This window comes from Acanthaster planci, linkage group LG10 (genome assembly GCF_054643075.1).
Source record: "Acanthaster planci isolate LZ-2023a linkage group LG10, COTS_SCS, whole genome shotgun sequence".
Taxonomy (NCBI): Eukaryota; Metazoa; Echinodermata; class Asteroidea; order Valvatida; family Acanthasteridae; genus Acanthaster; species Acanthaster planci.
In genome coordinates, this window is record NC_141786.1 from 14421376 (window position 1) to 14436153 (window position 14778).

General features: G+C 38.6%; 1 protein-coding gene across 12 annotated transcripts in view; it reads left to right on the forward strand.

Moving 5' to 3' along the window:
* The window catches only part of LOC110982055 (roundabout homolog 1-like), a 219460-nt gene that overhangs the window by 170126 nt on the left and 34556 nt on the right, over window positions 1-14778 (forward strand). For 10 of the 12 annotated variants that reach the window (XM_087141844.1, XM_087141849.1, XM_087141842.1 and 7 more), the window contains 6 exons: window positions 428-569; window positions 5815-5942; window positions 6561-6685; window positions 8843-9008; window positions 11911-11934; window positions 14561-14717. In XM_087141844.1, coding sequence (XP_086997970.1) covers window positions 428-569; window positions 5815-5942; window positions 6561-6685; window positions 8843-9008; window positions 11911-11934; window positions 14561-14717 — 742 coding nt within the window. The remainder of the gene's footprint in view (window positions 1-427; window positions 570-5814; window positions 5943-6560; window positions 6686-8842; window positions 9009-11910; window positions 11935-14560; window positions 14718-14778) is intronic. The other 2 variants (XM_087141847.1, XM_087141850.1) reach the window with 2 other exon arrangements.

Here is a 14778-nt window from a genome sequence, read left to right on the forward strand (position 1 = left end):
ATTGAAGTTTTTGTGCTTTATTGAAGTCCAGGGCAAGGTCAGCATACACTGATGTAGCAATAATGAGCCCAACCACAGAATGTGCAAAATGAAAGAAAATTAAACTTATGGGGTACACTAAGATAAGTGAATATGTGGTCTTTATTTTAGAGGTGTCATTATACTTTCACTGGCCTGAGGTAAATCTTCAAACATGCCGTTGATTGTTTTTCAGTTGCTTTTAAAGTTATTAGGCATATTGTCTTTCACTGTAATTTTACTGAATTGATTTATTCTGGGAATTCTGATTTACTGATCCTATCCTTCTAACTTGCTTCATGTTTTAAGTACATTACTTCGATTAAGTTTGAAAAAACCAAGAAAAACACTGTTTGTTGTTCAACAGAGGTTACACTTCTCTTTAAAATTTGCTATGTCATGCCTGCAGCACGTCCATCCTTCACCAGACCCGTGCAAGATCGCATTATTGCTGCACCTGGTGATAATGTGAACCTACACTGTGTTGTTGAGGGTGACCCAATCCCTAGCGTTACGTGGAGAAGACGAGACGCAGACATGCCAAAAGGAAGGTGAGAACTGCTACTTGCTTGTCACAGATTTGTGTGCAGAAATTCAATTACTTGTGCCAGAATTGTTTAGAATGATGATCAGGATGATGGTAATTTGAACATTGCATTTTGCTCTTCGCTTTGAATGACTGATGTAATTTGTAAGCACTGTACTTGCATAGTCAGTGTTTACCTTGAGCTGTGCAGAATTAAATACAAACTTGTACAGGTGGGATTCCAACCCACAGGTTGGAGCTTCTACTATTCAGATGTTTTACCACTCGACCACTAAAAATATGTTCGACACAAATGAAGGACAAAGTACTCGTGTACGTAATGTAATTCCAGCATCTTAGACGAATTCATGGTTATAAAAAATATAAGTGGCTATACCAATCTCCATTTTTCAACTTTTAAAATCAGAAATAGCCAGCACGAAAAAATTTAAGGAGATTTGTAGACTCTTACAAGTAAACATAAAGGAGAAAAAATTATATTTTAAGTAGATTTCAGCTTAGTTAAGATTTGTTGACAGAGGGCGCTGTTGTTTATTTGTAGGGGGCCACCTCACATTTAATGCCAGAGTAAACTGTTTTCTGTATGGGTTGTTCATGGTTGTGTTATCTCATGTACCTAGTGAAGGTCCTAATACTTGAAGAAGGACCAACTCTTTACCACAGGTGAAGATATAGACAGTAGTTTTTAGACTTGACAGGGAGAACGGGCATCAACTGAGAGAAATGTAGGGGTTAGTTCAAGCATGACAGGAAGCAGACCGCTTGTGTCAACACCAAGGCTGTATGGGAGCATCCTCATCGTCACAAACTCATATCTACTGGCATTCGCCTCAGCCTGCTTCATTATTCACAAGAATTCATGAACAAAAAGCCAGGGGTCCACTGAGACAGATGAGTCAGTGTTGGGAGGCAATGAGGTGTTTGATGTCACTGATGACAGCCTCATCATAGGGTGGAGTATCTAGGACAACAGCATGGAAGCACATAGCTGTAGCATGTACAGCTGCAAACACACCATGTATACATGTACAATACTTACATAACCACCTAATGCAAACAGATCACAAGGAGTTGTCTAAACAAAACTGGTGACACATTACTTGAGTTCAAGAGGTGGTAATATATATATCTTCTTATTGGAGTATTAGTAGGTAAAGTAGCCTCTTGGAGATTGGTCCTGAATGCAGATGATTGGTTTTGTGCATTGGCAAGACTGCCTTCTGTCACGCATGGTAGGGAATGTTCCTCATGAGTAGACCTTCAAATACTAGTAGACCTAATCATTGCTGTCTTCCAGTATTTAAAATAAGCCACCCTTTGTAAAAGCTTGTTTTTTGTATTGAAAACATTATTCACTATTTCATGTAGAATCCTTTACAGTCAGTCCGTGGTTCTTTAGATGAAGTACATGTACGTGTAGGTCAGCCTGTTATAACCCATGTCAGCAGTTGCTTGCAGTCACTGTCAGTGAAGTTGTGTAAATTGATCAGGCCAAATCCTACTAGTGACTTACATGCACTTGTACAATTCGCTTGATATGAAACAAATGAAATAAGGGCAGTGTAGTTCTGCATGTTTGGATTCTTATTGTAACTGATATTCAACAAGGAGGAAGTTGTGTCTTCTAAAGTGAGCACTGTAGATACATACACTAACTTGCACATTATCACAATAAAGGTTTTTCCATTTCAATAACAAAATTTTTAAAGGACGGATTGAAATTAATTCCAAGTTTCACCGAGGGAAAAATAAGGGATATTTTTCATCTTTCACTTTTTATTTTACTGTGTTTTAGCTATGCAACCAAGGTCATCACTGGGAGCACTTTTGTTTCATTAATTTCAGTGATTAATCAAAATACAAAGCATCTAATGGAAAGCTTACAGGAAGGGAAATGAAACATTCATCCATGGATCCTTTCAATTCAAATACTGTCCTTTGCCAAACTTAAAAGAGCAATTTTTTCACACTTCACTTTCTTCATTTTTCTTATATAGTTTTTTGCAATGTATCCTTCAATTTTTAACTATCTACCATGTATTGCTTCGATATGTCTGCTCAGCTGTGTGGTACAGCACTTCCTGTTCTTGATAGAGGTTAATAGTCCATGATTACAATGCAAAAATGGCCATTCAAAATTACAATTTTTGTTCTAAAATGTTTGGAGCGAGTGTACAGGAAAATAAATAATGATTGAAATTTTCTTTCAGCTAAATACAAAAGAAAATTTCAACAGCTTAAATGTGGTGAGCAGACCAATTTCCCACTTGCATGGAGATGTTGAAAACTGGGGTTGGGTGGGTGTCTGGATGCGATAGGCTAAACAAAGTTGGAACTAAAATCTAAGTGGAAAAACTTTAATACTTTTGATTGACCCTTTGACCATACATGTAGCTGATAGTGGAATGGAAGATGCAGTTTGATGGAGGACAGGTGGTTTCACCTGGGATCCATAACTATGTCCAACAACACTTGCACATGAACATTATGAATAGACCAGAGTGAAGGAAATTACCTTGGTGAAACCTATCTATCGTTAGTTAACCTTTTGACCCTACCACTTATCCCCTAATGCTTGGCCTAGGGTCAATCCTTGCCTCTTGCTTATCACATGAATACTAAGGCTCTGTACAATGTGATGTTGGACATCTGGCACCCTACCAGCTTTATAAAATACAAATTTAACTTGATGTCATTATCAATGTCTTTACAAAAAGGTAAAAATTTCATAAAGGAATTTGAATTCATAAGCACTGATCTCCACAGTAGGTTTTTTGCATATGCCTTATAAGGAAACACCATAAGTATGGATGACATACATACGGAACACACCCAAGCATATCTATGACTTTGTAGTGTTCACCCCAAACAATTACATTCATATCCTTGCACTTAATATTGATTCCACTCTGTTGCTCATGCACTGAGTGGCAGTTAATCATCAAGGTTTTAATTGTACTTACGGATATCTAACGAGGTGTCCTTACAGCTGCGATCAATGTCTAAGAGGTATTAATTGGTGCATTAACAGGATTCATTCATTGCATATGTAATGGCATTTGACAGGTTAATGGCATATTAAAACCATTAATAGGTACAATTAGCATGATGGCCAGTGACTTTTAGGCATAATCTGTTGTTTCACTGTGGTTGCCCTTAGAATCTTATTTTTATACAGAACTTTTTTGATAATTTTCAGTGATTCTTCCCATCCGGAAGCTTTGTGTCACCTTTGGCATGCACTCCGGAGAGCTTATGGTTCATTTAGAATACATTGCATTGCACACTTTTCCAGATTAGCTCTGAGCTCAGTGGGTCACATGTTGCATCTACTTATGCTAATACTTTCTATAATTCTCTGTCAATTTTGTAGAAGGACAATCCAGCCATTTATTGGTTTCAAGATAAACTTTTATTCATTAGAGGTGTATGTACATGGACCAGTGTGATATTTATTTCCACATGTCAACTGTATATTGACTGCATGAATTTCAAATGGAATCTTTGAAGTCACTGATTTTCTGTACAGTTTGTTTAACATGTTGCAAATATCTAATTCTTCCCCAAGATGACTTCATTCAGTCTGTTGTAAGAGTCACTGAAAGCCACTAATGTAGCACAGCAATTATGTGTATTTGTATAGTATAGCCTTTGTAAGACAACTGTCGGCTGACCATGCAGAGTTAACAAACAAGTTGTTCCAATGCAAGAGAAATGTGTAGAATCGATGGATCACAATGGAGTGTGACTCAAGTGTCCCTAAGCTTGTATCCATGGGAATTGTACATGTACTCAACAAACCACCGTCAGCATGGTTGGAAACTGTTCTCAAAACAACCAACCAAACAAGCCGAGACTTCATTTAACCATAAACATGGAAATTGCTCAGATGCATACAGGATAGCAACTAGTTAGATATATCATTGAGGAAGGACCACATCATATGTAGCTTGGCCAATTTGTACTAGGAGCTTGATGACAGATACTTTGCATATGCACACCTATAAGTGAAGCTAGATTGATGCTGATATAGATCAGTTGTATTTTTTCCATTAGGGCTCAATCCCAATATTACTCAATCCCACCTGTCAAAAACATGTTAAAATAATGCGGTAGCAGATTTCCTACCAATCAAGTAAGTTTCGCAGCTTTTGGAAATCGTTTTATGCAAAATAAAAAATTCTTTATTTTGCTGAGGCGCAGGTCTACAGTGACGTGCGGGTTGACCAGAAAGGGGAAACCTTTTTTTTTGGCTTTAGGGAGGAATTGTGAGATAATCCTAAGAATGGAGACAGTTAAAGCAACAGCTAAGGCAGTATCTGGATTTCAACAGCAAGAAGAACTTTTCATTTTCAAGGAGGAAATACTAACAAAAAAATAGTGTCTGCAAATTGATGAACAGAACAAAAATCCACAAATTTATAATAAATATTGAACTACAGGCTGAAAAATAATTGAAAATTAAAACAACGGTAAGAATTACTGAAACTGCTGACCTTAAAAGATTGTGAGTAACCAGACCAAAACATAAGAAGTTGAAACATATTACTCACCAGTAGAGGAGACTATAATGTCCTGTTAACCAACAAATAAATAAGGACCACAAGAAAAAAAAGTGTTCAAGGAAAGTCATAAATCTATAACTCTCATGCTTGAATAACCAAGTCCACAGCAGACCAAGTACTTCAGCGGCAAAGATCAAAATTGAAAGGAGCCAAGTAAAATGAAAGTGGTGTGCTCAATCCACTGCTGGTCTGTAGACTGAGGACAACTTGGAAACCACATGGTCTTGAGGGAGGTCAAGTACCAGTAACTGGGCAAAATTTGCATTCAGTGTCAAGAGAATTACAAGGCCAAAATCAAGGGGGAATGGCCTAACACCAAGGAACAGGACAGTGTAATATTACAGTGGAGGAACTCCCATAAAAAATACCGACTGAATCTGACCTGGCTACATTTACATGAACAGATATGTTTTTAACAGGGTTATAAATTGATTTCACATTTCTTATGTGAAGTAGTAAATTATTCCAAAGCCTGAGAGCAGCACAAATAAATGAACAATTCCCAAGAGTTAAGCTTAGGTCTAACTATAAGGATGGTATCAACACCTATTTCTTCAATACAAAATTCAAACATTTGCTGTCAAAGTTTAAACTGATGCCCTCCTCACAAAATAACGCTAGATGTCTGCATGTAAGCAAAACGGAGGGCCGTACTTAAAATGATTTGTCTCGCAATACCTGCAGATTTCAAATTGATGAGGACAACACTCTCCACATCAGCCAAGTGGTTCAGGAGGATGAAGGAAGTTATATCTGTAGAGCTGAGAATAGCTGGGGGACAGAAGCCCTGACCATCACTCTAGAAGTCAATAGTAAGTCACCCTGACTCTGCTGTTACATGCACAGCACCAGGCCTATCTGCATGGATGGTAGAGGCAAACAGTGGTCATGAAAGAGGCCATCCCATGAAGTACATACGTAGGAAAGGGGGGTGACATTGCACACTCCTTCCCTCCTAAATCTGGGTTTATGTGGGATGCATATGGGTCTAAATCATCGGCATTTTGTGCAGATGTACATGTATTTCATGGTCGCCTCCAAACGCACACTGTTCGCACACTTTTTCAAATGAATTTAACATAATGAACAAACCTGTGTCCTTTTTAAGTGTGTGGTCCGCATGCAAGCAGCATGGGACAGGTGTTAATACTAAATATCTATTCAAAACTTACAGATTTACAGAAAAAAAGCCATCATCAACATCGTTATGTGCCACCTGAAATCCTCCTCTTTGGAACTGAAATTGGTTATGACAGAGACTTGATTCATTTCAAATTGTAGTAATGATTTCATTTGCAGCTTTGGAATGGATTCTTTTTTATTGTGGCAAGGTACTCAACAAGACCATGGTGCTGGTGTCAATATGCCCCTTTCTTTCATCCTGGAACCTGCTTTTTAATGGCACATGTATTTGTTCATTACTCCTGCAGCTGAGCCCACCTTCACCAGGGAACCAGTTGACCAGACAGTGTCTGCTGGTCACATGGTATCATTTGAATGCAAGGTGACAGGCAGTCCACCCCCTACTATCCTCTGGCAAAAGGATGGCCTTCAGGTAGTGTTTGTCCAAGCAGGCAGCCAATTCTGAAAGGGTTTCATTGTGGTGTTAAGTGGAGTTCCTAAAAGAGATGCCACCCTCCAACCCATCAGATCTTTGCTACTCAAGGACATAAGTTCATTGAAACTCAGTTTTTTGAGACATCTGTGCTGAGTACATCCTAAAAATTCAAGCCATGAAAAAAAAAGGCCTCACCAATAGTTGAACCTTAAAAGTTGCGAGTGTGTCTAATGCTAATTTTTTTAAAATTTGTTTTTACTGTACACTGCAAGTCAGTGCAGTAAACTCCCTCTAAGTCGACATCGTACAACTTGGCAAATCATGCAAGTCATCAGTCTTATGAAAGTCCCAATCATCTCTAATGCATTTCCATTAGAATTTTTTATTCTAAGTCGGCTTTTATAAGTCATCATTTTACCTAAGTCTTCATGTTACCCTCGGTCCCATTTCCCCAAAAAGCACAACAAAATCCTTTATGTACCTGTAAGTCAGCATATGAAAAATCCTGCACTAGCATTGAAATGGCAAGAAGCATCAGTTAAAAGTCACACGGCAACATCCGTTTGTAGACACGGTGTGTGATCGCTGCATCAGTGTTTATGTAGTGTTGCAGTTAGGACACATCCCAGCCCAGTATTGCATGCACTGCTCTGATAGATGGATCCCAGACCTTTCTCTGGCAGCACATGTACATTTTGAGGATATCACATGTACATGTACATGCCATGTGAATTGAATGGATTTTTCCTGCCCAAAAACATGTGTATATGAGGGTATGTGGAATCAAGTGCACAAGACTTGATGAAATATGGCACACAGGTCCTTACTGCCAAAAATAGCAAAAACAATATGGAATGGCCGGAAGCCAGTGACCCCCGCGACAACTTGAAGTACGTTCCAAACTTTGATCGACACTCCACAGACCTAAAGCGATCAAAAATACTGAAATGCTTCAGCGAATGAGTTAGTTCACAGAACTAGATTCCCCTTTATGCGTTTGTATTTTCCACTCTCGTGTACTTTAAAAGTTTTAGTGCACATATTTTCAGCTGTCCAGTGGAGTGTGATTTTTTTTGTTTGGCCATTGTCAGGCAATTTCAGTGTTTAGCAGTCCATGTACATGTATATGCAGGCACCCCATTCACACTGATAGACTGCTGCACTTCTCAAACTCCAATCCCCATGTCAAAACTTTGGAGCATTGCAAACCATGTGGTATGTTTCCATTGCGTCTATTCCTCCCTCCATGCTCGGACTAGATATTTTGCCACTGCAACCAAATCCCACTAGTACATTGACATAATTATGCATAGGTCATCAATTCATGCTAACTGGCAAAAGGAGGACTTACAGTAGAAGTCGGCTTTCACTTAAGTCTCACATTTTTTCGGGTCCTGAGGGTGCGGACTTAGCCAGAGTTTACTGTATTACACCAAGGTTTCTACCTCCCACATAGCAACCCAAGTACTTCACTATTAGCAACTTGAGTTTTGTGTGTAGATGCCTATTCTTACATTCTTGGTCTGTAGTCGTGGGGACAGTGCATGTGTTGAAAGATAGATGTGGGGATGAAATAGGTTATAAGAACAAGTTTTTGTCACCTCCCCAAACTCTGTCATGACTTTCCTAAGAGAAGGAATTGTTACCAGAAGGTGGTACAGATTTTACACAAGTGAATCTAAATGTGTAATTACATAGAGTAACATAAGATGACATACACATGTGCCTGTATTTCAATGAGAGACCCCAACGGTGGTAACAAAAATGCAGAACATAGTTTAATATACTCACGTGGTATCTAAGAAGTTATATATGTAAAGTGGCACTATGACTTCTGACTAAATAGTAATAGTGCGATCAAAATGTGGACCAATTCTGCAGGTTTTTAAAAACTGTCCATATTTTTACTGTCGATGGGGCCACGCAGAAATGCTTCTTTAATTGTCAGTGAGTCAGTTTTCTTCCACCGTTGGGGTTGCTCTTTAAGGAAAGTTTTAAAAACTTGTCTCTCTGTGTTTGCCTATTTTTGTAACTGGTTTTCAGAAGAAGTACAAATATTGTTTTGTAGACTTAACAACTTTTTAAAATGTATGACGCAGTGATATGCATATTTGATGAAAAATTCATGTTGTTCTATATTGTTGTTGATGGCAGAAGCTGTTGTACAGTGGGCAGAGTTATGACTCGGGTCGTTTGACAGTCAGTGAGGAAGGAGAGTTACGTATCTATGAAGTCACAACTGAAGATGAAGGTTTCTATGTCTGTTCAGCTGTCAGTATTTCTGGCACAGCAGAAGTCTCAGCTTATCTGACAGTACTAGGTTAGTCAACTCTACCATCTTGGTGGCATAGCACTTCCAAAGCCATGAACACCTCATGAACAATGATTCTCATCTTCCATGTAGAAACTTCTTTCTTGTTGGTGTGACTCTTAAGTTAAATTATCAATTTTGAAAAATGAAATTCCACCTTTCAAATTATAGAAAAATGGGCCAAACTTGAGAGATAACTTTGCAGTAGGTGTCTGTATTCTTGTATGAGTCATTACATGTATCCTGTGTTTGCTTAGTGTGTTTAGGGAAAGCATACTTACAAAATTTCAGTTTCTTTACAATGAGGCACCATTCTCAGTTGACTTTTGTGACAGAAAGCTTCAACCAATCACTTTGGCAATGTGCTTTGACATGTGTTGAAGTGAGAGCAACAAACAACCAGAAATGACATCAGTAACATTGCACCATTGTAAATAATCCCAAATCAGTGTATTAAATCAAGAAGAAACTATACCTTATGCATATGCTTTAAAACTGAATTTAAACTGGTCAATTCACCATCTCATGCCTCTTGACATTCTTGTAAGTGCACAGTGAGGTTGGGGAAAAAGTGCAATTGTAAATGCCTACTGCAAGTTTTGCAAAGGTAGTCCTTGTTACTTTCATGTTCAATGAACAACTGTGAAACCAACCTGTAGACAGTGTTTACACCAGAGAATCTTCAGGGCTATTGCAGCTGCCAACCTGTACGATTTAGGCGTAATTTTTACGATTTGTTTAGTCCGTTTACCACTGATGATCCAGACTAAGATTTTTTTACGATTTCCAACTCGAAGATACAAAACCATACAGTTGTGTATAAACTCTACATAAGCTAGCACGGAGGCGGCCTCGTAATGCGCGTGTCAGAAATGTGTCAATGGCATCCAGCAGTTTGTGCATACAAGTTGCGTGAGTAGTGCTAGAAACCAGCATGGTTGAATCATCCATTCACCCCGATTAACGCTATGATGAACAGGGGGCAAAGAGGCACGATTGCACTTCATATGCAATGTGATTGTGTATGTCCCTGCATTATATTGTACATGTACCGATATCGTACACATGTGTGTCGAACATCATGCGCTTATACATAGGGCCTTGTGGGATACCGGAACAATGCGAAGTACCCCACAAGGCCAGTTTTTACCTTGTGGGGTACCAAAATCCACAAGAATTTCACAAAACTGATATTTGGAAATAACTCAAAAAGGGGAAATTTTTGATGGGTAAATATCAGTAGCAAATTGAAGTGTTTTATATGAGGGACATACCCAGGAAAGTGAATTTGGTTTAAATTGGAGTGATTTGAAATTTTTGGCGTGTTGTGTGGGAGTTTTGTACACTAAAACAAAGGAAATACCCCACAAGTGTTGCTGTGTAAGGATGGGTGATCGTGCTAAAGTTGACCGGAGTGGAGGACTGTCATGGATTTGATTCTTGGATATTTTGTGAGCAACTAGACTCATTTTGCACAGTGGCAACAAGTCAGCAGAAGTTCAGGAACAAATACACAACAAATATGGGCCTTTATTGCAGAGTCTCGTCATGGGGAAGCCTACGTGTTTTGCAACACATGTAACTGTGACATGATAAACACTGCCCACACTGGATCTTACGACACATTAGTTAGACATATAAGCACATTAGTTTGGCCAAGAAAAAATAGCTCTCTTCCGGTTAAATAGGGGCGGTAGATAAGGACTTTTTGACATTTTTTGTTTTGATCGAATGGGACAAAAGTTGCAAAATATTGCCTCCAATGTGATTAATAAAAATAAAACTTACCAGAATTAATGTGGAAATATAATCAACAATTAGTTACAATTCATACTTGCATAGTGCTAGTCAGGTAAATACAAGTGTTTTGACGTGAAAAGAGATTGTTGACAGGTGCTTGTTTTGAAAGAAAAGACGAAAAAAGGATTTTTTGAAACTTTTTTTCTAATTTGCCGATCAAATTTTTTAGGGTTGCACCAAAAATTAGGAGAAGTCAGGAAACTGGAAGTGTGATAGGATTATACCTTTTCGTGTTGAAAAATTGGCATCTCTGCAGTCGTTAATTGGTATTTCTTTCTTTAGGCTCTTGAAAAATTTTACGAAGTACTTGTAGTTAATATGTTTGAGATACGTGTATAGTAAAACAAGTATAACATTATTTGTTTGTTTTTTTACAAGTTGACAAAGTTGTTCCCTTGCCTATGCTTTGCATTTAGTTTGTCAACTCTAATACCAAAGAGAGATTATATCAACTAATCACCCTTGAACCATATGCTGGTTTAACTTTCAATGTGTAATTTAACCTCTCGGCATAACATATCCCTGTTTGGCAAAAATAATTTTCCAATATTGTTTTTCTTTGTGACAGTTTACCTGTTGATGTGTTCAATTGATAGGCTTCTCTTTAACTGTTGAAAACTCTGTAAGCTGTTTCTTATACATATACATGTACTTAAAAGTTAGCTGACTAGCAACCCAACAAAATTAAGACACTTTTATGCCTGGTTACTAGTCACCCTTACTGCGAGTCAGTCTCAAGCCACCTACTTTTAAGTCAGGTCACAGGGTGTTTTTTGTTGTATGTCACCAGTTACTTGAGAAAAAGCACAGGATTTGACTCTAGATTGATACACGTAGATAAGGTGCTTAACTTGATTTTTCACATTGTGGCACACATGCAGTGGTACTTTTTAAGCATTTAGCTCATTGTTTTTCATGAAGTGTTTCCACTGTTGACATAGTCTAATCTGGTGTTACTCTCAGGACATACATGTATGTCTGTCATTGTCTCGAGCTACAGGTTTTTCTTTCCAATTTCTACTGACTTCCATGCTGTGCCTAATCATTTTCTTGTAATCACTACCTAATAATTTCCCCATTCTATGCTTTATTTTCCTTTGATACCTGCCAGTACCCAGCAGCACCCTAGCTCCAGGTAAGATAGCTATATAAACCTGCATGCTTTGTCTTTAACACTGTGTTCTGTGCAAACACTATTCTCAGTGTGATCACAATAAGTGCAGTAAGTTTTCACAAGTGTCTGTGACATCTCAGCTGTTGGGATAACAAGAGCTTGCAGGGTGTTTGCATGCATTCCGTTCAATATCAGATAAATTTAGCAATGTATTTAAGTGCATTGCTGGGGTTGTTTCCGGTTGTCACCTTGCACAACCTTACTATCCCGCATGGCACCATATCTTACATAGCATTGTAAGATTGAATCTGTGTTAGAGGCATGCATGTTTTCGTTCAAGCATATGTGGAAATTGCATGCAAACAGCTTAAGTGATTCAAATTATAGACAGGCTGTCAATGTCAAATTCTGAAACTGCATTGCATCATGGGCAGAAGCTTACCTTTTTGTGTGCTTTTGGCTTTATGTAATTTGAGATGGATACTCATTATATAAGGAGCCATCTTCAAACAAGGCATCCACATCTAGAAGCACTTGTGTTTGTGTTGCGTGGCCAGCTTTACATTGTGGGAACTAACTGCTTTTCAGGAGAATTTGAACAGAGCAAAGAGGGACTTTTTTTTGTACAAGGAACCAATGAAGTTCAATGTTTGTGCTTTCACCGTAATTCAGAACAAGTATGTAATTCTCAAAGATAATGAGGGAAAATGAATACATGTTGAAAAGTAGGCCTACAGGTGGTAGTTTTCTAAGAAATTGAAATATGGCCTCTTCCGGCAAAAGTTCGTGGCTCACTGTATTGTGAAAGTTTTCCAAATGCCAGTGTTGTATTTGAGTCCATCACAAGTCCTTGCAAGTCCATCACAAGTCATTCTGTCCTAAGCCAATTCACAAGCTATTCAAATGAGCTGTGACAGAAGCATTCTTTGTCATTATTCACCCTGTTACTTATGACTGGCCTTATTATGGACTCAGTACAACGCTAGTTATGGCCTTGTGACCTGTGAAGGTAGCTAGTTGTTCAGTGCATCAAAATTAGCTTACAGAAAAATCAAAACTTGCGTGTTTCTCATGTGAGATGTTGGCACAGTGAATGCCCCACAATTGTGCAAGACTTGTGTTGTGGTCATCACATTGCAATCAATTGGCTGTCATATGCCTAAGCAGTATTGTCAACTGGCAACTATTGACCAGTCAATTGCCTTTATATCCACTGTGACCGATGGCTGGGATTGGCTTGGTGTGTAGGATCACTTATAATTTGCATGCCCACCTATTTCAGTCATTTGTCCAGTGCATGGGGCTCCAGCTAGTGTAAAATACTCTAACCTAGACAGCAGTGTTTTTACAATTTGAAGATTGAAAAATTAGGCACTGATATTAAATGTAATTGGAAAATGATATTCCGGGTGCATTCTGCATGATGCAGTAAACCATTTGGTTTCACTGTGGTTTTTGTTGGATCTTGTGGCCATTGTGAGTTTTGTAGGATGAAGTCACGCTTTTATCATTGTGCAGGTCTGCATGCATCTTTCCATATCTACTTTGGTGTGTAGAAATGATTTATAATACTTTGAAACACTAAGTTTCTTTGAAGAGGTCACTTTTCACACCACATTGTAAAGAGAAAACACTTGTATGTCAGACTGTAATCCTTAATTTTGCCCAGGGTCTTGACTGGTTTAAAATTTGGCGGAATGCATACCATGGAGAGTTATATGAATAATTTATTCACTCACAGGGCTTCCATGTTGTGCCTGTTTTGTCCCAAGTAAATAGTCAAGAATGGTGGATTGTAATGAGCCATTTTGAAGTGTGACAGGCAGAGTGGGAATATGGTATGCAAAGCAGAGAAGTGTGGAGAAATTCATAGGTGTTTACCCAAACTCTTCTATTACCCTTTTATTTTGTTTGTTGTACTTGTGATACTGGTATAGTAGGCTAATAACAGCACTGCTTAATTTTGGAAGATGTTCAGTTTGAAGTGGAAAAGTGTCATTTTTGAGGCAGATGCTTGTCATACTTTATCGTAAATCACTTCATTCACCAATGCTTTTGAAGGCGTATTCAAAGCTTTAAGGCCTTGATGTCTGTAGGCAAAATCTCTTATTAGAGATGACCAGTATGCTAGAGTATTGCTGGTTATGTTGAAATCAGCCTGCACAGTCACAGTGCCTTGACCCATTGTGATCTTAGAAACTAACAGTGTGCCCTCATTCCTGGTCATAAAATGCTGTGTTATTAGTCGGAGGTCTGTGCATTGTAACTCCATAAGCATGTTATTGTGAATATGCGTTGTAAAGTCCTTAATATGATTTTTCAAAAAGCTCCACAAATCTTCCAAGATGACCCTTGTCCAGGAGCACTCTGGCACATTTTTGTAGTCAAACTTCTGTTGCATATTAGGATCAGCTCCCCATGTACATGTAGCTTCGGCTTGTTGGTAAGCAAAGTGAGCAGCTTCCAAGTATTCCACATGGAATCTTTACAGATAGGGTGTTGCCTCCTCCAAGACACTCCCTGTATAGAGGCTACTGGCATAATCAGCTGACTGGCAGAAATACACCAAAAGCAAGCAAGCAACATATACACTAGCAAGTCCACCTTAATACAGATTATGACACTGTATTGCCATCATTTCTGATAGCCACACTAGGTGAGCCACCCCCTGTCATCCGCTATGTACCCAGCAACCAGACGTACCTAGCAGGAGCCTTAGGCTTGATTCCATGTGAAGCAACAGGAAATCCACAACCCACTTTACAGTGGAGCAAAAACTCTGTGCCCATTCAGACCAGTTCAAGGTGAGTTTTGTGAAAGTTTGCAAATCAGTTTCACTGTGAGAGAGTTAAGTTCTAATAGTTC